This window comes from Neovison vison, chromosome 8 (genome assembly GCF_020171115.1).
Source record: "Neovison vison isolate M4711 chromosome 8, ASM_NN_V1, whole genome shotgun sequence".
Classification (NCBI taxonomy): Eukaryota; Metazoa; Chordata; class Mammalia; order Carnivora; family Mustelidae; genus Neogale; species Neogale vison.
In genome coordinates, this window is record NC_058098.1 from 20,337,446 (window position 1) to 20,363,430 (window position 25,985).

The 25,985-nt window shown below is 46.5% G+C and overlaps 1 protein-coding gene across 2 annotated transcripts in view; it reads right to left on the minus strand.

Annotated features, from left to right (window-relative positions):
- The window catches only part of PPP1R16B (protein phosphatase 1 regulatory subunit 16B), a 65,122-nt gene extending 42,696 nt beyond the window's left edge, over positions 1-22,426 (minus strand). For both annotated transcript variants that reach the window (XM_044263039.1, XM_044263040.1), the window contains exon 1: positions 22,177-22,426. In XM_044263039.1, the coding sequence (XP_044118974.1) occupies positions 22,177-22,426 (250 nt within the window). The remainder of the gene's footprint in view (positions 1-22,176) is intronic.
- Positions 22,427-25,985: the final 3,559 nt, after the last annotated feature.

Genomic DNA, 25,985 nt, shown 5'->3' on the forward strand with positions numbered 1-25,985 from the left:
GGCGGGGAGCAAACTGTGTCTGGGTCAGGGAGGCCCGCCCTCCATCCCAGGCTGCCCCTGCATGTCCAGCTGCCCTCTCCATGGGAAAAGACTTTCTCTGTCTCACACCCCAGAGGTGCATGGGGTGAGGGGAGAGCAAAGAGATTCCTTTGGGCCAGGTTCTGGGAAGCTAACCACAACAGGGGTGCGGGTAAGACAACTGCCAACATTCGTGGGACCCTCATCAGATCCCGAACACTCTGCACGTCCTCCTACATCGTCCTCACGACAACCGTGAGCTTTGTGCTGCTGTCACTCCCATCACAGATGAGGGACAGGGGCTCAGAGATCAAGCTCCCTGCAGAAGCTCACCGAGCTAGTAAGTGGTAGAACTCCCAGGAGCCCCCCTCTTCCAACCACACACACACTCAACCAACAGAGGGTTGCGCGCCTAGGGTTTGGGTGTTCCTCTGCTCTCAGGGGCTCACAGCCTGTGTGATTACTCTCCCTCCAAAACCAGGAGCGGGGATCGAAACTCACAAGATTTTGAAACACAGGTGCTGGAGGCTGCCCTCAAATTAGAGACAGGCTCTGCAGAGGCAGAACAAGGTTGCACAGAAGCCAGGATATGGACAGATGGAACTGGTCTAAATCCTGCTCTGCTACTTCCTGGCTGTGTGAGCTTTGGGCAAGGTGACAACCTCTCTGAATCTGTTTCCTCCTTGGTGAAGTCGAACCCACATTACAGGCACACAGGTGATGCACAGGAAGGACACAGCACTGTGCAGGGTGCAGGGGAGGTGCCCTAGGAGAAGTCAGAGCTGGGACAGGGAGGCAGAGTGTGCTGGGGGGAGACTCTGCTTCTCCTCCCCTGGTCCATGCACACCCCAGGCTCTGGGGCCATCTGACATTTGCCATGTTGGAGCCTGGTGCTTTCCTGGGCTTGGACAAGAGGAGAATTTGTCTCACACTCCAAATTGGAAACTCAGGTCATTCTGGATCCAGCCTAGCTAAGGGGACAGAGCCCAAGGGACAGAGAGCCCTGTGGGACTGGGCTGAGGGCCCTGGCAGGATTTCAGGCCAACCCAGCCCATTTACTGGTGCTTTCCCAGCCAGAAGGAGGCCCACGCTAATTAAGTGAATGTGCCAGTCTGCAAATCGATTTCTGCAGCTCCAGCTCTGAGAGGAACCAGCCGCTCTCAAACTGGGTCAGAGACTGTTACTCCCTCAGAGTCCCCCAGAAGCACCGACTTCTTACCTGCATCTCTGCTGGTGAATCTAGGCCCCAGTAACTCCCCACCCTGGTGCTGTGTTTGGGTCACTGACCAAGGTCTTCACCTCCAACGGCCCAGCCCACCCCAATGGGCATTGCACTCCTCTCTGGAGAGGCGGCCTCCCGGCTCCCCAACAATGCCAGGCTCAGAGGTCCAGGCAGTTGCTTGGGGTGGGGGTGGGGGTGGGGGCATGGCCATGTACCACAGCTGGTTCAGGGTCAAGGCATCTAGGGCTGCAAGCCCAGCTCATGGGCAGGACCTAGCAGAACCTGCTGAGTTCATCAATGAGAACAGAAGGAACCAGCCCAAACAAAGTCCAAACGGAAGGCAAAAGGGACATCTTGGGGGTTAAAGATTACCAGCTCAAAGGCCCACGGTGAGGGGCAGAGCTCAAACATAGCCTTCAACAGAAGCCATGAGGCATGGCCCAGATATATATTGGGGATATCCTAACAGTCCTAAGGACTGTGTTTCTCAGGGGCTCGCTATGTGCCAGGATGTCTGCCCATGCAAGTGACATACATTTCCTTATTTAAATCTTTCAGCATCCTGTCAGTGTCTCCAATGTACAGATGGTGAAACTGAGGCTCAAAGAGATGGACTGACTTGCTCAAAGCCATAGAAAAGTCAGGTCTAGACCCCAGGCCTGGCTGACTGCCAAGCTCTTGCTCTAGACCACTTGCTAACCTGCTTCCTGACTATGGGAAAATCTCATACAGTGTACCCGCAGTGGCCCACCAGGCTGCTGGGGCGTCACCGAGCCTTGGTTTCAGATGTGACTCAATCGCACTGGCCTATGAGCTCCCTGGGATCAGTGCTCAACACCATCCTGCCGCCAGAACTGGCTGCCTGTGCCCTGTGGATCCCCCCGGGCTCTGGGGCCTGACCAGTGGGGTGAGTCTCCTGGATAAAGCTACAGGCGACTGGGATGAGTCAGGCCCCAGGAGGACGAGGAGAGCTTTGTAAATCAAAGGAAGCTGGCTGAAGCTGGAACTCCCAGTGAAGGGGAACCTGAAACCCTGGGGGCAGTGGCTGCTGGCTGGCCAAGGCTCCATTTTGCTGGGGGTCTGCAAGCGGAGGGTGGGGCTGGCTCTCCGTGGACAAGCGGCGAGACGTAAAGAGGCCGTTGGTGGAGGGCGAGTATGAGAGCGAGGACTGATGGAGAGGGTTGGGAGACCGGCCCAGGGAACTGAGCTGGACGGCGGGGTACTCTGACCAGGCTGCTGTGTTACAGTCCTCTCCTCTGTCTCTCCACAAAGCTATCAGTGCAGTCTTCCCACTGAGGAAGCACAATTGTCTGGCTCTGCTCCAGGGCCCCAGCCCACCCAGATCCTGGAAGGTCCCTCGTGAGAGGGGTAAGGAAGTCCTTACAGGCTGAAGAAGCCCCATGACCCTCTCTGTCCCCCATACAGTCTGACCTCTGATTGCTACAAAAGGGGGCAGCTTAGTGTGGAGATTAGGGCATAAGCCAGAATGTCTGAGCTCAGTTCCCAGGTCTGCCACTAACTCACTGTGTGACTCTGGGCAAGTTACTTAACTTCTCTGTGCCTGTGTTTCCACAACTGCAGAAACTGGGTAATCACAGAACCTCTCATAAGGTTGCCAGGAGGATTCAATGGGTGAATATGTATAGAGCACTTTAAATGTCTGGCACATAGCAAGTGCTAGCAAGCTGGATGCCACTTTAAGCAGTATGGACTATGAGTCAACAGCAACAGTGTGTAAAGCAAAGCTTCCTCACACTTATTCCAAATCTAAGCAAAGGTTGCTGACCAGGACCACCAGCACACAGTAGGGACTTCAAAAATTGTTGGCTGCTAGTGCAGAAGCTGCCATCTGTTCAGCAAACCCCGCCTCCTTATCCTCCTGGGCACACAGCTAGAATATTTGTCCCCATCTCCCTTTGCAAGGGAGTCTGGGTCCTGGTCAGTGGAAGGTGGGCAGGAGTGGCGTAGGTAGAACCATGTGGAACCCTCCCTTGCAATCCCCGCACACTCTCCACTCCTGGCCTGAATGAACAGGACCAGAGGAGTCTAGAGCTGTACTGCCCAGTATGGTGGCTACAAGCTATACGTGGGCACGGACACTTGACATGTGTCCAGTCCGAACTGACATACAAATGTGTCAACACACACTGGAGTTCAAAGGCTTCTATTAAAAGACCTCAGAATGTCATTAAGAAGTTTTTACACTGATTGCATGTTGAAATAATATTTTGCATACACTGAGTTGAATAAAATATACCTTTAAATTTATTAATAATTTAGTCAAAGTAATCCCACTGGTTCATTTACGTCTTTTTGAATGTACTACTAGCACATTAAAAATGTCATATGGGACTTGCATTATATTTCTATTGGATGATGTAGATGAAGGGCGCAGAACCACAGGTGGAAGGAGCCTGGGGACAGGGTCCCCGCGTGGAGGAGTCACCTGAGGGGACCTCTCACCACAATCTATTTTAGAACATTTCAGCACCCCAAAAAGAAACCCGGTGCCCATTAGCAGTCATGCCCTATTCTCTACCTGGCCCTCCAGCCCTAGGTAACCCATAAACACCCATGTTGGATGGTTATATGAGCAAGAGATAAACTTCAAAATGTCAGAGCAGTTAGTGCTTTATTATAGATTAAAGATGGCCACAAATTGTGACCCTCGAACTCCTGCCATCGGGACATGGGGTCTTCACCCCTTCTCCTCAAAACTGAGTGGGCTTTGTAATTCTTCCAGGGCTCAAGATATGGGCAGCTTTGACTTCCTGGATCTTGACACATGTGCTCTGGGAGCCCTGCGCTACCGCCTAAGTCTGACTGTGCCAGGGCCGCCATGTTGGACAGGCCACGTGGAGAGAGAGCTGCCGAGCCAGCTCCAAGGTGCCCCAGCCCCTACTATGTACATCATCCTAGCTAAGGCCCCAGCACAGATGAAATTTCTCTGCCGTTGTCTATCTGAATTCCTGACCTGTGGGAGGAATTTTATTATTTTAATGATTAATAAAATTTTGTTGTTTTAATAATAAAATGGCGGTTGTTTTAAACCACTCAATTTTGGAGTGGTTTTTTTACATGGCAATAGAGAATGAGGGTCCCTCCCTGGTAATAGAACTCCCCTCCACATCTCTACTTCCTTACACCTTTCTGGGTCACTTCAGGGATTTGGTCAACAGCTCACGGCCCTCTGCATGGTTCTACAAACCCCAGTCACAGCCCCCTGCTCAAATCTGATGATGTAAAGAGGGTGGCAGCTAGCAGGCCCATTTCGTTTACCCAAGAGATCAGTTTGATCCTTCCCTCTGCCTCCCTTTCTTTTCCTCTCTGCCAGAAGGTTCTCAAAGACCAGGATTCTCCTCCAAAAATGATCCATTCCAAGTCTGCCAGGATCTGGTGATCCAAGAGCTCTTCCAATCAACAACAGACTTGCCTTCAGTGTGGCCAGCTGCTGGGAAAACCTTGGTGTTAAGCTGCCTTTGCGTCCTCCTTGGGGACTCCCTACCAGCTTCTCCAGACTGCAAGTCACCCCCCACAACAACAAGGAAGCTGGCCCTCTGGCCTGACAGCACAAAGGGCCTGCCGTGGACTGAACTCTATCCTCCGCAAATGTATATGTTGAAACCTGAAGCCCCAGTATGAATGTGTTTGGAGATGGTGCCTTTAGGAGGTCACTAGATTTAAATGAGATTATGAGGGTGGGGCCTTTGTAGTGGGGTTAGTGGCCTTATGAGAAGAGACACCAAAGGGTTTGGTCATTCTTTCTCTCTCTGCCATGGAAGGACACAGTGAGAAGGTGGCCATCCATAAACCAGGAGGGTGATTCTCACCAGAAACGGACTATGCTGGCTCCTTGATCTTGAACTTTCATCCTCCAGAAAGGTGGGAAATACATTATTACTATTTAAGCCACCTGGTCTGTGGTGTTTTGCTACAATAGCCCAAGCCCAAGGCAGAGCCCTAGTACCTGGCTGAGGTCTCCAAGCCATGGCCACCTGGGAAAGATATGGGGGATTTTGGCACCCATTGGCTCTGCCCTGGGAGACACCTTGGTCAAGGCAGTCATCAGCTACTGAGTGCCATGAGTCAGAAGCTGTTCATTAGCCAGAGCACACCAAGACCAGAATATACTTGCCAAAAATGGAGTTTTAAGAAATCTACAGAGTTGTGTGGGCTTTATGAATATATTTTCAGCTGCAGAGACAAAGATGGTGTATTTGACATGTCCTCAAACCTACTTACCGATCTATCTGTATAAAATCCAACCCCCTCCCTTAATTAGAGCTTAACCTTCAGCTTCTTTTAGTGAAAAACAACTTACCAACCAAGAGCCTCTCCAGTGAATGGCTTATCTTGAAATTAGCAGCTTATTCAATAAGGCACCACGTCACCTATGACAACGAGACTGCACTGCTTTCACGAAATAAGAACAGTCAGGCTCTTCAGGACCCAAATGTAAATCTTCTTTGAATTAAAACAAGCTTCTGGAGCCTGAAGTTATTGCTATATAACGTTTTGCAAGCACCTAGTGTCAGAATATGTTTTTGAAAACATAAGTGGGGCATGACCCTTGACACGGCATCTGTCCCAAGACAAGCTTGAAAAGATAGAAGAGAGAAGGCCAAACTCCCCCAGCCCAGGAACTGTTTATTCTATGGCTCAGCCTATGCAGATGATGGAAATTCACCACGGACTATAAATGTCTAAGTGCAAATGAGGTCTGATTGCCTGTGGTGGGTACACCCTGGGGAAGACTGGTTCTAAATTGTGACTTAATCTAACAGGCCTCATTGGGAATGGGTTTGGAGCACAGCTAACAGGCGGCTGCACCCACCCACGGGGGAGCGGGCCACGGGCACTTTGCTTGTTTCTCAGGCTCCTCACTCACACAAGATACTCTATCTGAGCCTTCACTTCTGGATCAGACCTTGCTAAGTGCTCAGGCTTTGGAAGAGGGAAAAATGCTCCATATGGATATAATCCGTCATCGCTTCTCGGCCTTTTGGCTAAGATCAAGTGTGGATATAATCCGTGACTGGGATAAGGCTTAGAGTACAGACAGTGCTCACTTTGCTTTTCACCTGGACAAAGGACTAGAGCTTTCTAAGCCTCTGTTTATCCACCTGTAAAGTGGGGCTCTCAATAATACTTACTTTATGGAGTTGTCAAAAGGGTGAAATGAGACAATGCATGGAAAGACCTAACAGCACCGTGCCTGGCACATAGTGTCCAGTGAAAACTGGTAGACAGAACGATGAAGGTGATGAAGAGTCGGGGGGGGGTTCAAATGTGGGATCTGCTTGGGACATCTAGAAGGCAACCTCACCCATCTTTTAAGGGGCTGAGAGAAGGAAGAGCTCCTCCCTAGAGGGAAGAAACTTGCCCAGCCACATTGCACTCGTGCACCACGGCCACAATACCTGCCTTAATCCTGGAAAGCTTTCCCCCACTAGTCTGAAGCTGCCTAGATTCAAGATCACAGATACACAGAGTTTCTTTTGTACCAGAAGACCTAAGAAAGAGGCAAAATGGAGGCGCTTGGAGCAGGGTACCATGACCCCTACTCCAGGTCTGGGACTCTTCTACTTCCCCACTGCAGTAAGTCCCACCTTGTACCTTACCTTCATTATCCAGTTACTTTTCTATTCTCCAACTAGTCCTTCATTGCCCAGCTACTCCCTCTCTCTAGCTAGTCTCTCACTGCCCAGCTAATCCCTCTTTCCAACTACTTTCCCATTACCTTAGCTGTTTCTTCACTATCCGACTCTGTGCCACCCACTCAGATGATCACTCATTGCCCAGCTACTCCCTCTCTCTAGCTAGTCTCTCACTGCCCAACTAATCCCTCTTTCCAACTACTTTCCCATTACCTTAGCTGTTTCTTCACTATCCGACTCTGTGCCACCCACTCAGATGACCAATCATCGCCCAGCTACTCTGCCACTCCCCAGTTTCTCTAGCATCTTTGTGTTATCTAGAGTTCACACCACCTTGGAACAACCAAGGGGATCTTGGCTTTAGTCAGGACAAATCTGTCCTGGTATATATATATATCTGCAGGAAATTACATCTTCCTGGACCAGGTAGCTGATGTTTAGAAATGGAATGTTTCCTGCTTATTATCTTTGAGGCCTTTGGTCTGGGCTACTGGAGTGGAAAGGCAAAGCCCACACAGTACAGGGCATGGAACACTGGCAGGCAGAGCCAGGAGTTCCAGCCGCACAGGAGAACCCTGATGGGTTGGGTATCATGGCTCTGGAGTGGCTCTCCTGGTTGCAGATGTGATGCTAAGACTAGAGGCTCCTCCCCCTCATCAGGGTCCTGCCCATACCGTCCCTGCAGTTTGGGATGTTCTCTCCTCAAAGCCAGGAGAGCTTCATTATGGATCTGATTAAATCACAAGGAATCTCATCCCAGGCTTGCCAGAAAACAAGTTATTTTCAGCATCCGTGGGCAGCAAATGAAGAAGAAAGTCATGAGCCGGAAAGAATGACTATGTAGAAACCTTGCCCATTCAGAGGAAGGTTGGCCACCATGTCTCTTTGACAAAATGTTAGGTGCCAAGGAACATAGGAGAAGTTTTGTGAAATAACTAGGGCATTACTCTTTAATGACAAGGAAATGGATCATATTAACTCCAAAAGGTTAGAGAAAACCACTTATAGAAGCTAATTAGGGTCTTTCCAAAGAGATGGGTTTATAGTTATAGGTGGGTTTTGAACATTCAAATGGCTCAAGCCAAACAAAACATTTATTTGTGGCTGCCTTGAAAGATGACACACGGAAACCAGGAGATCCCAGGGACCTTGAGTTCTACAGTCTCAGTAAACAGTCTAAAAGAAGTTCATCAGGGGGCAGGCCCTTTCACTTTAGGGGTTCTATAAAGGCTCCCCTATGTAAGCAGGCTGTAAATGTTACATTGTGTGGGGTGCCAACCATTCATTTCCCACTGACTTGCAATGAAAATTGCTGTAAAATGTTTTCATTTTCATACTAAAGTGTAAATGACTACAATCAGGATCTTCTTATATGAATGACTAATAGAAAGGCTGGCACGAAGTAAATGGAGATAGAGGAAATGGGGTAGTTATGGTAGTGGGGGTGAGTGGAAGAAGGATTAGAAAGAAAACAGAAGAGATGTTAACCTTGCTCCTGGCCCATCGTAACCAAGGTCAGTGGCAGAGGATAGTAATAGCCACTTGGGCTATATCTGGGGGCCAGATTTTATCTCTACGAATCGTCACTGCTCCCACCCACGCAGTCACTATTCTTTCCACTTTACAGATGAGGAATCTAAGCACAAAGAAATTAAGTCATTCACCCAAGGGCACAAAATGGAGATTAAAACTTAGTTTTGCCTGACTCCATGCTAACTCTCAAGGTCTATCACCTCTCTGCAAAACTTCCCAACCTTTCTACCAACGGCCCCCTTTGATTCCATTTTCCCTATGCCATCCATGTTTTGGAAGATTTTATCTATTGAACACACTGCATTTGTGAACTAATAATTCGTTCCATCTGGCTGATGATTATTTTTCTGTTCCTGCTTCTGTTTCAACATTGATCCAGACTTTAACCCCAATTACTGAGGGTTCAACATAATATTATGAAATCACATAAATCACTGTCATGGCTATGCAGTTAATAAGCACTAAAATTAAATAAGCATAAGAACCATCCCCCCCGTGCTGAATTCTGACGGCCACATGGTTTTGGAGTCAATGCAAATCACATACTTGGCATGCTCAACCCAGGATCTGGGGTCCGACAGGGTTTGGCCCACCTGGAACAATCCCAGACATTGCAGGTATATCAACGGCCAATCACAGCATTTGACCAAAACAATATGCCTAGGGTTATCACACTGGGTTGCCAGAATTCTGGTCTAGAGCAAAGTAAAGTCTAAAGTGTGTGGTAGAGGGCAACAGTAAGAGACCCATTGCATCAGGCGCATGGGTACAGAGAGGCATGTATGGGCTTCTCCTGCATTGACACTGAGGCTGACCATGTGACTGACTTTGGCCAATGAGACTTCAGCAAACATGATGCAGGCAAAGAGCCAGATAACATGCTTGGGCACGGGAGCTTGCCTTCTTAGAACCCTGAGTCTGCCATGATGCAGGAAGCCCGGCACAAAAGACCACTTGAAGAGAGAATCCCAGCCATCCCAGCCGAGCCCAGACACTGGCTGACCCAGCAAATAACCACAACCTCATACTGAGCCCTGGTAGGACCGGCAGAAGTGCCCAGCCAATCCAAAGGAACATTGAGAAGTGGTTTGAGCCACTAAGGGTTTCAGGGTGGTCTCTTTTGCAACAACAGATAGCCAATCCAGCCCAGTTCTTAAGGATGACTCACCTGGAGAATTGCCACTACTACCTTCGTGGTACCCAGGGAATTGGGAATCCTTATGCCAAAAGCCTTTGACCTCGGGTTTCTTCTGAAGGTCTGGGAACTCTGACTCCTCCACCAAGATTTGGGCTTCGTTTAGTTTTTCATGTGTAAAGGATGAAGATACCTCTTCCCTCTCCCTGACGTAGCAGATTTCGTATCTCTTCTCTTAGTTTTCACCTCTGTTCTGGACACAACTGCCTCCACCAAGTGGCAGAAAGAGGATGGGGTGGTGGGGTCAGCTCTGTTTGTTGGGACAAACACGGGATGGATAGATGTACTAGACAATTTAATACTTTGAGCAGATTCTGGAATATTCTTCTATTTGCTAAACCCCAGGCTTTCTCCACAGGGTTAATGAATTTGGCCTCAGTGATTGTTTTAGAAGAGCTTATGGTACGTTCATTGAAAGAGCCTCTGAGTTCCTCTGACAGAAATACTGACCATCTTCTCACTCCATTATAAAGGACACAGTGGTTCCTAGAAGCCAAGCAAGAATAAGTCATGCCCCAAAATATCTCAACTATCTCCTCAACAGGGTCACTAGACTGAGAAATATTAAAGCTAGGGACTGTCAGGACTCCCGTGAGCATTTGACAAGCTTCTCACATATCTCCTCACATAGGGAAGGGAAATGCTGGCTGCGTGTCATGGTGTTTGGGTTTGAAGAGGTTCCAGGAGAGTTCCAGTTGGCTGAGTCTCCCAGGATGGCATTTCATTGGTGACTGACCATGGTTTACCATGATTGACCATGATTTATCTACCACAAGTAGTTTCTTCATCCCAGAGTAGTTCCATACAATCTGAGCCTAGGAGGCTGCTGAATAAAACCACAACACAGTCTCACCTCAGAAAAGGAATTGTCTTGCACACCAGACACTCACTTAAGCATGGCCAACTTGTTCTGTGCTTATAGGCAGACCTGGCTGGGAAGCCAAGTTATAGTCAGAAGATTGCAAGGAGGTACGTAAACATCAAGTAGTCATCACATGAGCAGCATTAGGTCAAGATGGGTTGAAGTCTCTTTTTCCATAATCACAATGCTCTTAGGAAAGGGACAGTCAACTTCAAAGTTGTTGGTCACTTGGTCACATGTCTCCCCTGGACAGTATTTAGATGGTCTCCTTCATCAGTGACCTCTTAGCCTCCTTTTTCGAGGGACCTGTTCTTGACAAGGCTTTCTTTATATAACATTATCCACTCATCAGCATATTAATACTGTGTTCTCTTCAAACTGCCTTTCTAGGCTGTGAGCTTCTTTATGGTCTGAGCCAGTCTCCTGCTCACTACTGAGCAGGTGCTGGTCTGAAGATGCCCAGACTATGTTCCATGTCCGTGCATGAAATTCTACTCTGATCCCTTACATGTTTTGTTATTTAATCCTCAGATCGAAAACTTCTTCCAAGTTTATGTAGGACAGGAAGGCTCTTTTTTTATAGGAAATTCTTGCTGTTTTCTCCACATACCAACTACAAAAACAGTATAGCTAAATTCCCTTCAGTTGAACAACTATCCCTAATGAGTAATGACTGACTGGATACAGTAACACAGAGGAGGACCCTGGGGTTGTCCCCTAGGGCCTGTCTTTGGCCAATGCCTGTTCAACAATTTTATTAGGGATCTGGATAGTGTCCAGGATCATGTTGTCTGATACTCTGCCTCTAGCCTAACCACAGGTGACTGCTTAAATGATTTTATATTAAATAAAAGCAAAACTTGAGCTCCTTAGTCTCACATTTTAACTGCTCAAGAACCATATATGACTAGCAGCTACCATAATGGACAGGGCATTTCCATCATCAGAAAAAGTTCAACTGAAGAACTCTGCAGTAGAAGACAAATGCCAATTGCATCTGTGAATGGCGTGGAATAGAAGCTGCTGATGAATATTTTATCTGAGATGCACATATTTCATTATGGCCTGCCCATCATCCATTTTCCATCCTTCTGGGAACCACACCCCAATTTCTCTTGGGGCAGGTACAACGTATCTCCAAGTGTCAGCTCATGTGTTCTGGGAGGAGCTGACTTCAGGGGTGGGCATATGCCTCGGATCAGACCAATCATAGCACTGCATCCCTGCCCCAGCCCCTGTGATTGGCTCGGAGGTAGACATCTTAGACAATGAGATTCAATTCGGCATGCGCTCAACCTAGAAGACTGTTATGTTAGAAAGAGAAATTATTCCTAATGCAGTTACTGAAAGTATAGAATATACACTTTGAGCTGCTAACAGTGATCAGAGATACTTTGGTAGCCCTGAATCCGCATGGGCTTCAGTTGGTTTAAGTTGGGTTCCTATCACTGCTAACACAGGAATCTTAATATATTATTCAGAGTCCAAATTATTTGAGCAGATAGATAATAGACTCAAATTCAGCAAAATCAATTTAGGGTCTCGACTTCAGGGCTGAAAATCACCTGTGTGTCCAGAATGGCTTCTGGGATGCTGGTAATATACTGGTTACAGAGGGTGAGTACTGGGTCACAGAGGCACCCATGACATGTGAAAGTGGTACCCATTTTGCCCTTATCTGTTTGAAGAACGTACTTCAAAAGATAGTTATTTGGTTTTTTTAAAATCACTTGCGTAAGAACAGGTTGGGGAAGATGTAAGTTCACTAATGGGACACCCACTTGGGGGTTTCAGTTTCTTATAAACTCCAGATGAGTCAATAGCGGCAGCCCAAAAAGCCAATGGAAAATTTGGGTCATACTAACAGATAAACTCAAACAGAATGAGGAAACTGAGAGTTCCATTCACGTTGGGGGAGACAGATCAGGCTTTGGGAAAGTTATAGACAAAGGAGAGTATGTTCACGAATCTCAAGCCAAGTCCTATAAAAGTCAGCAAAAGGATCAGGAGTTGTTGGCCTAGAGAGAAAAAGTGGGAAGATAGGTTATAGGCATGACAGCCTCACTGAACATCAGAATGAACAGACGACCTTATCATCTGCAAATAATGTCATTTTCTACACAAAGGCCCCCCAAAAAACTACTGAAAAAATGAGAGTAAAATGTCTTTCTACAAAATCAATATATAAGAGCTCAAAGCCTTCCTTTCAAGAAATAAACAGGATGTGTATGGTAAAAAAACAAAAACAAAAACAAACCAACCCACAAGGACAACAATAACAACAACAAAAACCCTGTAGCTTTCCCAAAAGACTTAAAGGAATAGCTGCCCACTGGAGACATGTGCCATCTGCCTGTTTAGAAAAACTCATGACAAGGATATACATTGAGCCCCAATTCATTTTTTAAATTGTGGTAAAATATACAGAAGATACAAGTTATCATATTAACCACTTTCTACTGTACAGCTGAGTGGCATTAATCACGTTCCCATTGTTGTGCGACCCTCACCAGCATCCATCTCCAACTCCTCTCATCTTCCCAAATGGAATCTCCATACCCAATAGACAATAACTTCCCTTTGTCTCCTCCCTTGGTCCCTGGCTAAATTTTGGGAGGTCATTTTTGTTTTTTCATTTTTTTTATTATGGTAAAATATGTATAAAATTTACCACCTTAATCGTTTTTAAGAGTACAGTTCAGTGGTATCAAATTATTATTATTATATATCATATATAAATATCTATATGATAATCTAATAATGTTATGAATATTATTATATTCATAATGCTGTGTGCTGTGTGACCATCATTGCCATGTATCTCCAGAATTCCTTTCATCTTCTAAAACCAAAACTCTATACCCATTTATAACATTAATCAATTTTGGAGGACTCTGAGGGAAAACCTGACCAAAAGTGCTTAAATGTTACGTGAACAGCTGAAAATAACCAAGAACATTTTGCGAAAGAAGAGCAATTTAAGAAGGACTCGTTCTATAATACACTAAACCACATTAGAAAGCTGGGATCAAAACAGTGTGTAAGTGGCACAGAAACAGATTGTTAGAACAAAATGAACAGCTCAGAAATTTACCCTTTGTCACAGATGAGGCTCGGGAGGATGAGCGTGGCCTTGCAAATTCACGGGGAAGGGAAGGAAGCTGGACAATTGAAAATGCTTCCGAAACAAAACGGAGATAGATTTGCATGGACTACTTCACACTAAGATGAATTCCAGAAGAATTACATGCTTACTTTATTTACATAAGGCCACAAAAATCTAGAATAAGCATGTAGGTTAATATACGTCACTGGGGGGGCGTCTGGGTGGCTCAGTGGGTTAAGCCTCTGCCTTCAGCTCGAGTCATGATCTCTGGGTCCTGGGATTGAGCCCTGCATCAGGCTCTCTGCTCAGCAGGGAGCCTGCTTCCCTCTCTCTCCTCTCTCTCTCTGCCTGCCTCTCTGCCTACTTGTGATCTCATTCTATCAAATAATAAATAAAATATTTTTTTTAAAAATACATCACTGGGTGAGGAAATGCTTTAGAGCAAGAGTCAGCAAACTTTTTCTGTAAAAGGCAAGAGTAAATATTTTCATCTTTATAGGTCATATGGTTTCTGTTGCAACAGTCTAACTTGTCGCTGTAGTGTGAAGGCAGCCACAGACAATATGTAAATGATTAGGTGAGGCTGTATTCCAAATAAAACTTTATTTGCAAAACAGGTAGTGGCAAGATTTGGCCTCCAAACCACAGTTTTAGAGGGTTAAAAGCCCTGTTTTAGAGGGATAAGAGCAAAGAACAAAATCATGAAGGGGAGAAAGAAGCAAATATCATCAGACTGAACTACATAAAAATGATCCGGCAAAATGGTAAAGCAAACACACACATACACACATGTGCACACACGCACACACACACAGTCGGCAGAAAGCATGTGCACCGTACGTGACAACAACTCACATCCTGCCCTCCATTTTCATGCACTCTCTGTCTCTTCTCTGTCTGACACAAACATTACCCAATCATTGAAATCAATAAAGAAAAGAAACTAGTAGAAAAAATGGAACCCAAAAATAGACAACTCAGAGAAATGAAACGAATTCCCAGTAAGGTTATGAATAGGTGTTCAACCTTAAATTTCTCAGTTATGTGTAAATTAAGACCACAGGACTATCTTCCATATCTTGAATCTGTCAGCAACTTTGCGCTTTTCTGTGTCATCAAGCAGGGTCGATAAGCGAGGCGGAGGTGAGGCAGGCCTGGCACACAGGCTGTGGGGTGAGGCTTATGTGCAAACTGACCAATCAGCAATTTCTACCAAAGCCTTGCTTATGTTCATACCTCAAATCTCTGAACCTCGAGGAGTCTACCCAAAGTAAATAATCAAACTTGTGGCCAAATACTTTAGTCCACTGATAATTACCATGGCATAACTTATAGTAGCAAAAATTGGAAACAACCTGAAAATCCAATCATAGGGGAGTGTTTATGTCAATCATGGTACATACAGGGGACTAGGAAGTCGGCATTAACCCTCTCTTTTGCAAAGACAATATTAAGACGACATAAAACCATACACCTTTAAGCCACATCTGGCTCAGGAGACAGAGCTCCCTCCCTGGGCTTCTGAGATGCCACACCACCCTAGCTGTCTTTCTTCTACCCTGGCAGATGATCTGGTCTCCTCTGTCCTCTTCTTCTTGGCTCAGCAAGGAGCTACCGAGGCATCCCCGGGTTTTCTCTTGGTTTGTGTTCTTTGCTCCACCTACCTTGCTATTACTACAGGAAAGAAGCCTGACGGCTGTCCCAGGTCTAAAATGAAGTGTTATCTCGTTGTGGCTTTGATCTGCATTTCCCTAATGATGAGTGATGTGGAGCATCTTTTCATAGACCTGTTGGCCATCTGTGTGTCTTCTTTGGGAAAAAGTCTATTCAGATGCCTTGCCCATTTTTAATTGGATTATTTGGTTTTTTGCTATTGATTTGTATGAGTTCCTTATATTTTTCGTATATTAACCCCTTATCTGATATATAGTTTGTAAACACTTTCTCTTATTCTGTAGTTTACTTCTCCTTTTACTGATTTTTTTTTTCTGCGCAGAAGCTTTTGGGTTTGATATAGTCCCACCTGTTAATTTTTTCCTTTTGTTACTTGTACTTTTGGTGTAATATCCAAAAAAAATTAAAAGTGAGCTAATATTTTCTAACAGATAATACTTTTTAAAAAAGAAAGACAGTAGGTATGGGTAAAAGAAACTTTTAAAATGCAAGACCACCAATGGATTTTAATGTAACAAAGTAAGAAAAGCTAAAAATTGATACCGTTTCAGGTTCCACATTGAGATTAACCTTCAAGAAGTGACCACCCATTGAATTTGGTTGCAGTATCAAGGAATATCCACAATGATCTGAAAAGAGATTCCTCTCTTTTCCAATGGCATATCTGTGTGAGATTTTTCTTCATTTATTTTAACCAAAATAACATATCACAACATATTGAATGCGGAAGCAGATGAGAGAATCCAGCCATCTCTTTTAAAGTCAGACCTAAACAAAGATTTGCAAAAGTATAAAACAAGGCTACTCTATATTTTTTTGTCTTGAAAAATATTAGTATTTTTCATAAAAATATTTATGTTCACAGGTGTAGTAGTTCTAGAACATGCCCACAAATTCTCCTTGCTTCAAGAGGTGAGTCTAATCCCTCCCCCCTTGAGTGGGAGCTAGACTCTGTGAATCGTTTCTAATGAACAAAATATGGCAGAAGTGATGATACGTGACTTAAAAGCATAGGTCATAAAAAGCAGTGTGATTTCCTCCTCACCCGAACTCTTGGATCACTCGCTCGGAAGAAAGCTAGCCACCACGTTCAGGAGACACTCATCCGGCCCTATGAAGAGGTTCATGTGGCAAGAACCTGAGGCCTCCCGCCAAGAGCCAGGTGAGTGTGCCATCTCGGAGGCAGAGTCTCCAGCCCCGTTAAAGTGTGAGGTGATTTTTGCAACCTTATAAGAGATCCTGCGCTACAGCCACCCAGGCCACGTTGCCCCTGGATTCTTGATCTAGGGAAGCTGTGTAAAACAGGAAATGTTTATTGTTTTGAGGGGCTCAATGTTGAGCAACTCTGCTATGCAGGAGTAGATAACTAGTACAACAGATAATGGCTTTATTTTTATGTTTTAATGAGTACATATTTGTTTGAATTCCTCGGCCTTAATTTCCAATGTGATAAATATCAATACCGAGCCCAGTGAAACAAAATCTCTTAAGAGGACTCAGTTTCTAACCATCTAAAGGGGCCCAGAGACCACAAAGGTTGAGGACTGATGCCCTAAGCTCTTTAGACATGACCCCTTTATTAAACTTTTCTGAAACTACCCCTTGTGAGGGCACCATTTCTTGCCTACCAGGACCCCGAGTAACATAACAATACCAAAACATTATCAGTAGTTGCTGCTGTTTACGTTGGGCATAGCTGTGATTTTGTTTTCTTAATGTTTTTTTCTTCCTGTACTTTAACAATTTTCTACAACAAGGATGAATGATTTTTATAATTAAGAGAAAAGAAACTTCCCTTTTCCAAATCACCAGAAGTGAAAGTCCCCAGCCCCGGCTCCGCCAGCCACAGACCTCTGTTTCCTTTGGAGGGGCTGACGGTTGAAGCACGGCATACGCAGCCCAGGTGTGCGCCAGAGCACCTGCGGGCCGGGGAGAGGTCCGCTGGGTGCCTGGCGGGTGAGGGCCCAGGGGCCACCACCGCCACCCGCAGAGCTTCAGCCAGAATAGCTCTTTCACCCTTTTTACATATTGAGTTTCTGCATAATTTCACATAAAGAAAAGTTTCCACTGCTCAAAAAAAAAAAAAAAGTTTGAAAACCTTTACCGTGAGAATAACAGTTGAAGAGTTAAAATTAGGCTATAGAAGAAATACTCAAACTCTTTTTGGGAATGTGAACAGAGTTTCCATAAAGAAAATCCTGCAACATTCGGAGAGAAGAACAGGAACCCTGACAACTTAACAAATGGGTGGTTTCAACTGAGGCCGGCTCATGTGGCCAAGGAAAGAGGTTATAGTTTGGGATGAAGAGCTTATCCAGGGACCCCCACCACCATCGCTACCAGTGCCAAGGGCCCAAGAGGCTGGCAGGAGCAGCAGGGCCGTCGGGCCCCCAGAGACACAGGTCAGAACCACGAGTGAATGGCTCTCTCATTTCCTAGGGAAAATCCAGAGCACGAGGTGCCAGGACTGCCTGGCAGTTAAAAGCACAGGCTTCAGAGATGTAGGTTTGAGTCCCTGGTCTGATGCCAAAAACCTGTGAGATCTTTGGCAGGTGACATTCTTCTTGGAGCTTCGATGTTCTCATCTGTCCAATGAGGTTTGAGAATGCAAAATGAGTCTGCCATTTTGGAAAACAGGTTTGCAGCTTCCCAAATGTTAAACCCAAATTTGCCATATGACCCAGCAATTCCAGACCTAGGTAACCACCCCAGAGAAATGAAAACATACATCCACACAAAGACTTACACAAAAATGTTCTTAGCAGCATTATTCATCATTACCCCAAATGGAAACAACCCAAAGGTGAATGGATAAACGAGATGTGGCATATCATACAATGGAATACTACAGCGCAATAAAAGAAATGAAACCCTGACACATGTCACAACCTGAACACACCTTGGAAACATTATCCTAAGTGAAAGAACCTGATCGCAAAAGCTCACATATTGGATGAGTCTCTATAAGTGGAACATTCCAGAAAAGGCAAGGATATAGAGGCAGAAAAGAGATTAGTGGCTGCTTAGGATTGGGGGCAGGGGTGGGAATCAGGAGTGACTACAAATGGGCGACAAGGTTTCTCTTGGGGGTGATGCAATGTTAAAAAATTGGGTTGCGGTGATGGGTGTGCCACTCCGTAAGCTTACCGAAAATCGCTGAATTGCACACTTAAAATCAGCAAATTTTGTGACATGTCAATTAAACCTATTTCAATAGAGCTCTTTTTTAAAAAAATGAGATTTGACTGCCCCTCAGAGGGTCATCATGAGGATTAACTGAGATTACTTTTGATACAAAGTAAGCACTCAATAAATAACAGTAACAATGATAATCAGTGTATACACTAGTACAGATTATATAAGTGTCGACCATAGATAATGCAGAATAGCTACAATTTATAACACTAAAATTTACCCCTTAGCATACACTTCAACATCTGTAAACTCATTTTAACCCCACGACAACTTTCTGAGGCAGCTGTATTCTATCATCCTCATCTTCACAGATGGGGAAACTGAGGCCCCAAGAAGTTTAGTAACTTTGCCAACATTGCACAGCTAGCACGTGGCAGAGCTTGAATTCTGGAGAACTAGCCCTAGAGTCCACGTTCCTCGCCACAACACTACACTGCCTCTTGGTAAACGTTAGCTGTGTACTGCATTTCTGCACTAACTAGTGATGGGGTGGGGTGCAGAAAAGGCTCACAGACTGCTCCCCAAGAAGGTCACTCAAGACCCAACTCCTAGCGTTATAGGAATCAGGCAAAAGAGTGTTCCAGACAGAAGGAACTGCATATGCAAAGGCAGGGAGGTAAGAGAACGCAGGGCATATGAGAGGAAGCTGGAGTTGGAGATGGCTGGAACACAGGCAGTGCTAGGCAGGGGGCACAAGGGGGTAGGGTTCAGGCAGGTCCAAGACCAAGAAGAATCCCCGGTGCTGGGACCTTAGCCTGAAGACAATGCAGAGGCAGAGGAGGAAGTATAGTGCATCCCTCTCCAGCGCTGCCTTTCTCTGGGTCGACTCACATTGCCCTGGCAAGTGGAGGAGGTTGACTCAGCCACTGCTGTGAGCTCAAGGGAGCGGGGGAGCCGCCACCCCCATTCCCATCCCGCTGCGAGCTAACGCCCCTGCAGCCTCCCCAGCACCGGCTCCGCCAGCCACAGAAACCATCCCTGCCAGCTGGGAGCAGCGGGCTCTGTCATACTGCCAGGATGCTGAGCATAGCCCAGCCAGACTGCCTGCTGACGGGTACTGATGGAAGCTTCACACCCCAGCCCCAACCCAGCCACCTGTGGACTGCAGGGGGGCCTCTCACCCCACCCTACGGCCCACCCTGGCACACAGTGCTCCGGCCCTCCACCCTCACTTGGCTGCCCCAAGGCCAGGGACCGGCCCAAGGGGGCAGCACTTTTCTCATTCAAATTTAATGCACATACGCTTGCATCCAACTCTTCCATTTGCCCACATCTGTCCTCGATCAACTTCTACCTGTGTGCACAAGAAGTCCACTTGAGCAAAAGCAAAACTGCTGGGAAAACCTCCGTGCCCATCACTAAGGAACCAGTTCAAAACTTCTGGGGAAACCCTCTATGGAATACTATGCAGCAGTTAAAAAGAATAATACAGCTCTGTAATTGCACGGTACTGGCATGAAAACAGCTCCAAGGTACCTTGTTGGGTGGGGGAAAAAAAAGAAAAAGAAAAAGAAAAGGAAAAGAATATTGCAGAGTAATGTCCAGTATGTCATCACTTACGTAAAAAAAAAACAAAAAAACAAAAAAAAAAACACAAAAAACTCCAACTAGACAAATACACAGGCAAGTAAAGAAAATGCCTAGAAGGAAACACATCAAACTAACAGAAAGAAGGGGTGGAGGGGGGAACTTTTTCCTCTGTACGCTCTGTGCTTATTTTTACAAGAAAAACATGTTTGTGTATATTTGGTCTGTTAAAAACAAAGTATGTTAGAACGGTCACCACCCTGGTACAGCCTTCAGGGTCACTTTTCAGCAAGCTGTCACATTTAGGGTCTTGTCTCATTCTTGTCACACACACACACACACACCCGTTGAGGACAAGGTTCAAAAGTCCATTTTACAGACTAAGAAGCTGGACCCAGAGCAGCGAGACCAGTCACTCAAGGTCACACACAAGGCCGAGGGGGCCTGCGGTCCTGGCCCCGCGCCCGGTGCTCCTCGCCCCCAGGCTATGTGGGAGGCTGGCAGGGTGCGGGGCCCACGCCAGGGCTGGGGAGGCACCGAAGTTCTGGAGCAGCTGTCAGCCAGCTCGCAGAGTCCCTTCAGGGAGCAGAACACGGCTTTGTCAGGGAAGGAGGGAGGAAAAGATGAGTGGCAAAGAAGAGCTGATGAACCGCCACCCACGACACAAATTAGACATCATTGATGTGCCGCCCACTGAGTGGGATGGGTCTGCCACGTCACCCAGCACCTCACGTGGGAAGGAGCCTCGCAGGGCCGGTCCCCCGAGCCCGACATTTCATGCCTCTCTCCCGGGGGCTGCTCACCCCAGGCTCTCAGCCGCGCTCCTTCCAGCTGAGTAGTTCTGGGAATGCTTCTGCTTGGTTCCCAGAGCACTGTGCAAACAGGACAGAAGGGAAATTGCACTTCTCAGAAGGTGCTAGAACCTGAGGAGCGATGTGCATAAAACCCAACACCCTCTAGGGCGGGAAACGCCATCCCTCCATCCATGACTGTCTTAGCGCTGCATGTCCACAGGGTGTGTGGAGGCAGGAGGCCAGAGGGACCCCGGAAACACGGCGAGCTGGGCCTTCCCCAGGGACAGCCAGAAAGGACTCCTATGACGGAAGGAGACCGGAGGCTGCCGAGGGGAACACAGGACACACACACACAAACCTCAGCCATGCAATGACCCCTGTGAGCATCTTCAGAGAAGAGATCTGGTTGAATCATGGCTCTTCCAATCATTCATATAACAGGAAACAAACCTACAAGACCATGAGGCCAGAACAAGAGCTTGGATCCCATGGTTTCTGGTCCCAGTTCTGCCACCTCAGTCAAGGTTCTGAACCTCTCTGGGTCTCAGTGTTCCCATCTGTAAAATGGGTGTTTGTTATACCTGCCTCTGGGGTATCATGACATATGGATCAGGGGACATAAAATAACATAATTAAGTAAAATGTAACCAGTACAGGGTATCCATAACATCTGGAAACGGATGCTATGAGTGTGTATTTGCATTTATGTTTTTTTATTAGTTTGCTTAATAGAGTGAAAATGTTCTAGACAACATTGTGTATATTCCTCTGTTTCCAGGCTTCATGGGCACTCCACATATGAGCAGTTATATATATATATACATGTAGATACAAATGTGATATTATACAAATGGTATATATACGCAAGTATGTATACAGACAGACATTCATTCTATAAATATAATGAAATAAAATACAGGAATCATACAATAAAATAAAACATACTCATACCCACTCACAGAGTACGACGGACCACACAACCCAATAACTTAGCGGGATTCGCTAACCCAATGCTCACAGCAAACCCCGGAGGCGGATGCCAGTGTTGACCCCCGTGTTACAGAGGTGGACACTCAGGTACAGGGAACCGCGGTGACTTGCCTCCCTGCCAGAGTCACGCCGGGAAGAACCAACAAAACCTGTTTCAGAAGCGAGGGCACTCTGCGCGTGGGTCCGTGCCGTTAACCAAGGCCCTACACCGCCCAGGGCTGCAGCCGAGGCCCGGGAAAGCCCAGCAGCACGCGGAGCGCCCCTTGCAGACCCGACCCGGCCAGCGTCCCCTCCTCCCCGACCCCATCCCCACCCCCCCATTCCCACCCCCTCCACGGCATCCCCACCCCCCACCGGGGCAGGAGGCACCGGCCCGGGCTGACCCGGGGCCAGAGGGGCCTACCTTCCTCGGCGTCGTTCCTGAGGGAGGCCTCCAGCAGGGCCACGCTGGCCTCGAAGGACACCTTCTTCCGGCGGCCGCCGGTGCTGCGCTTCCGCTCGTGCTTGCGCTTCCGGTGCTGCAGGTCCTGCTCGTACTGCGCCCACTTCTTCAGCTGCTGCGCCCGGCGCTTCTGGGCGGCGCGCAGCCGCTCCAGCGTGGGCACCTTCTCCAGCAGCTGCAGCTCGGTCAGCAGGTCCACGTGGCTGGCCATGGCCTTGGCGCCTCCCCACACCCTGGCGGGGGAGGGGGTGGTGCTAGCGCGGGGCGCCGGGTGCCGGGGTGGCGCGGGGGTTCCTGCGGGGCTGGGGCCTCATGGTGGGGCCTGTGCGGGGAGAGAGAGACACAGATGGACACGCGGGTCAGGCGCGAAACTCCGCCCCATGGGCCAAACACTTGCTTCTCTTATATTTAAGTCGAGATGGAATTGACCTATAGCATTGTGTAAATCTAAGGCATACAAAGTGTTGCTCTGATACATTTATCTATGGCAATAGGATTACCACTGCAGCGTTGGCTAACACCTCCATCATGCCACAGAATTGTTAATTTGACGGGGAGGTTACATTGTTATTTCATATAAGGTCTTTATATTGTTATAACATATAAGGGGCTTGTTTTATTGTTATAACATATAAGGAATTTTTGTTTCTTTTAAAGGACTTAATACCATATCTTAAATTGCTCAGCATTCATTTATTATATGGTAAATATTGACAGATATCATCCACATAAATAAAAGCTCTTGGACATCCTTAATTTTAATAGTATAAAGAGGTCCTAAGACCAAGAACTTTGGTAATAGCTGAACTTTTAAGACCTAGAAAATGTGAGTTGAAATTTTCTTCTTCTTTGGCTGACCTTAAAAAAAAATTTTTTTAATCACACTTCTTGCTCTCATGGATTCCTGAACAATATGAAGTCAACAAAATTTCAGTCTAATGCTAGCTGGTCCCTGTCTTCATTTAGCACCAACCCTATGGGCTCTCAGACACACCAGAAAAGGGTCCTGGAATGATCACTTGAACATACTTAAGCCTCTTTTCCCACCTATAAAATATTGTCTCCACCTCCCAGAATTGCTAGGAATAAAAAGAGCTGACCAAAAAATGTTATACACCTAATAGCAGAGAGAAACAGCTTGGAGGGAAAAGAATAGGGACATGTAAACTCAGCCCATCTGGGACCCCACAGGCAAGGCTGGTGGAGAATTGCAGGGTGCTGGGCAAGAGAAAGACTGGCACAGGTTGGCATTTGGGTAATATGGAAATGCCTGCTGGTCCCCAGGGGTCAGGACAGCCCTGGGTTTCAAGAAGTGATCGTTGATCTTCTGGGCTCCCTGCTTCACTCCTGGACTGCCCGTCCTCCAGGGGCTAATGACCAGGATTCGGTGTGACCCCTGGGAGCACAGACTGGGTCAGATCGTTCTTCACATCCCTCCCAGCTCTGAGACTGGAGGGAAGACAAGCAAATGGGGAAGGGGTTGGCTTGGCCATGCTCAGAGGGCAAAGGTCCTCAGGGTCTGAGTGAACCTGACTTCAAAAGTTAATATAACCAAAGGCAAGGCTCAGCCAAAACAAGCCAGCCGCCTTTGGTTGCTTTTATTTAGTTTTGCTGTGGATACCTTGTAATGCTTTTCAAATTAATTAATTACACGTTTTATTTTGAGATCATTGCAGATCCACACGCAGTTGTAGCAAATAATATGCAACTTTTACCTAGTTTGTCCCCAGGATAACATCCTGCAAAACTATAGTCAGTATCATAACCAAGAACCTGATATTGACACAACCTATCAATCTATTCAGAAGTCCCTAGTTTTACATGTACTCATGTGTGTATGTGTGTGTGTGTGTGTGTATTATTTTAACACAATTTCATCATATGTGTAGGTTTGTGTGTCCACCACCACAGTCAAGATACAAACAGTTCCATCACACAAGGATTACCTAACGCCCTTCTCTCCAAATACTCTTATCCTTGCCCTTGGCAATCATCTGATCCCCATCTCTAAAACTTTGTCACTTCAAAAATGTTGTATCAACAGAACCAGACAGCAGGTAACTGTTTGGGATTGACTTTTTCACTCAGCATCATTCCCTTGAGATTCATTCAAATTGTGTGTATCCATAGCCCGTTCTTCTTTATTGCTGAGTAGTATTCCATTGTGTGAATGTACCACAGTTTGCTTAACCATTCACTCACCGCGGAATGTCTGGGCTGTTTCCAGTTTGGGGATCTTACCTTCACAGGCAGCTTTCCTGTGAACATAAGCTTTCACTTCTTTGGAGTAAATGCCCGAGAATACAACTCCTGGATCGTTTGGCAATTATTTGATTAGTTTTATAAAAAACTGTCAAACTGTTTTCCAGGGTGACTGTACCATTTTTTGTTCTCGCCAGCAATGTATGAGTGATCTAGTTTCTCTGCCAGCAGTTGGTGGTGTCACTGCTTTTACATTTTAGCCATTTAGACAGATATTTTGGTTGCCTTTTTTAAAAGTAAGGGGTTTGGAAAAGTTGAATTCCCAACCACATCATATCAGGGCAGTCAGACCTCTGGGAGCTAGTGGATCACATATTTACTTTTACCCACTTCCTCAAGTGATCTAACATTTAACAAGCTCCTGCTCTGTGACAAGCCTGGATTCAGTGATGGATCAGAGATAGCACTCTGCCTTCTATGAATCCTCTATCTGTCGTCTACCAATGTATCTACAAATTCTTTTTCTCCTCTTGACAATCTAATGAGGTAGGTAGTATCATCATCCCCATTTCACAGAGAAGGAAATTGAGGCATGGAGGGATTAAGCAGTTTACCCAACATCATGTCATAGCCAGAAAATGGAAGGGTCAGTCTGCCTGAGGCGATGAGGAAAGCTCTCCAGAGCAGGGGACAACTGAACTGACTCTGAAACAATGAGTAGGCGTTTGCCAGATAAAAAGGACAGACATGGAATGAGAGGGAGCTTGCCAATGTTCAAAGGCAGGCTGAGGGGCTGATTACCATGAAGGAAATTCTAGGAACAGACACCCACAAACATGGCTTGAGAAGGATGGGGCTGCTCGGCCTAGAAAGAACAGAAGTCTTTGGAGCAGCGGTGAGCCGTCTGTGGCTAGGGGCCTGACTTAACCTGGAAGCGCACTGGTCCACATCATGTTTGCTTGCTTCATTGGTTGGGCTTTGGACCACACCATGTTTTATAATACAGTTATGTATTGCTAACATTGAAAACTTGAAGCTTCGGGGTGCCCGGTGGCTCAGTCGGTTAAGCGTCTGCCTTGGGCTCAGGTCATGATCCCAGGGTCCTGGGATGGAGTCCTGCACTGGGATACCTGCTCAGCAGGAACACTGCTTCTCCCTCTCCTGCTTCCACTGCTTGTGCACACTCACTCTCTCTCTCTCTCTCCCTGTCAAATAAATAAATAAATCTAAAAAACAAACAAACAAAAACAAAAAATAACCTTGAAGCTTTGATATCCGATATTTGATATCAGATATTCAGGTTTTGAATCTTTGAAATCAGATTTTGAAATCAGGTTTTGAATCTTTGAAATCAGATATCCAGGTTTTCTTAGACCATCTCAGCACCTGGCCATGCTGGGCTCCTGTGGCAACAATCTGCAGATATGAAGTAGGACTGTCCCGTTCAGGTGGGGACAGCACTAGCACCACCACATACCCCCCTTACCCTACCTGATGTCCTTCACTAATTGGCCTCATTTGCTAGCTCCCGTGGTCGCCTGAGTTTGCAAGCCCTGTCTTGGGCAGAA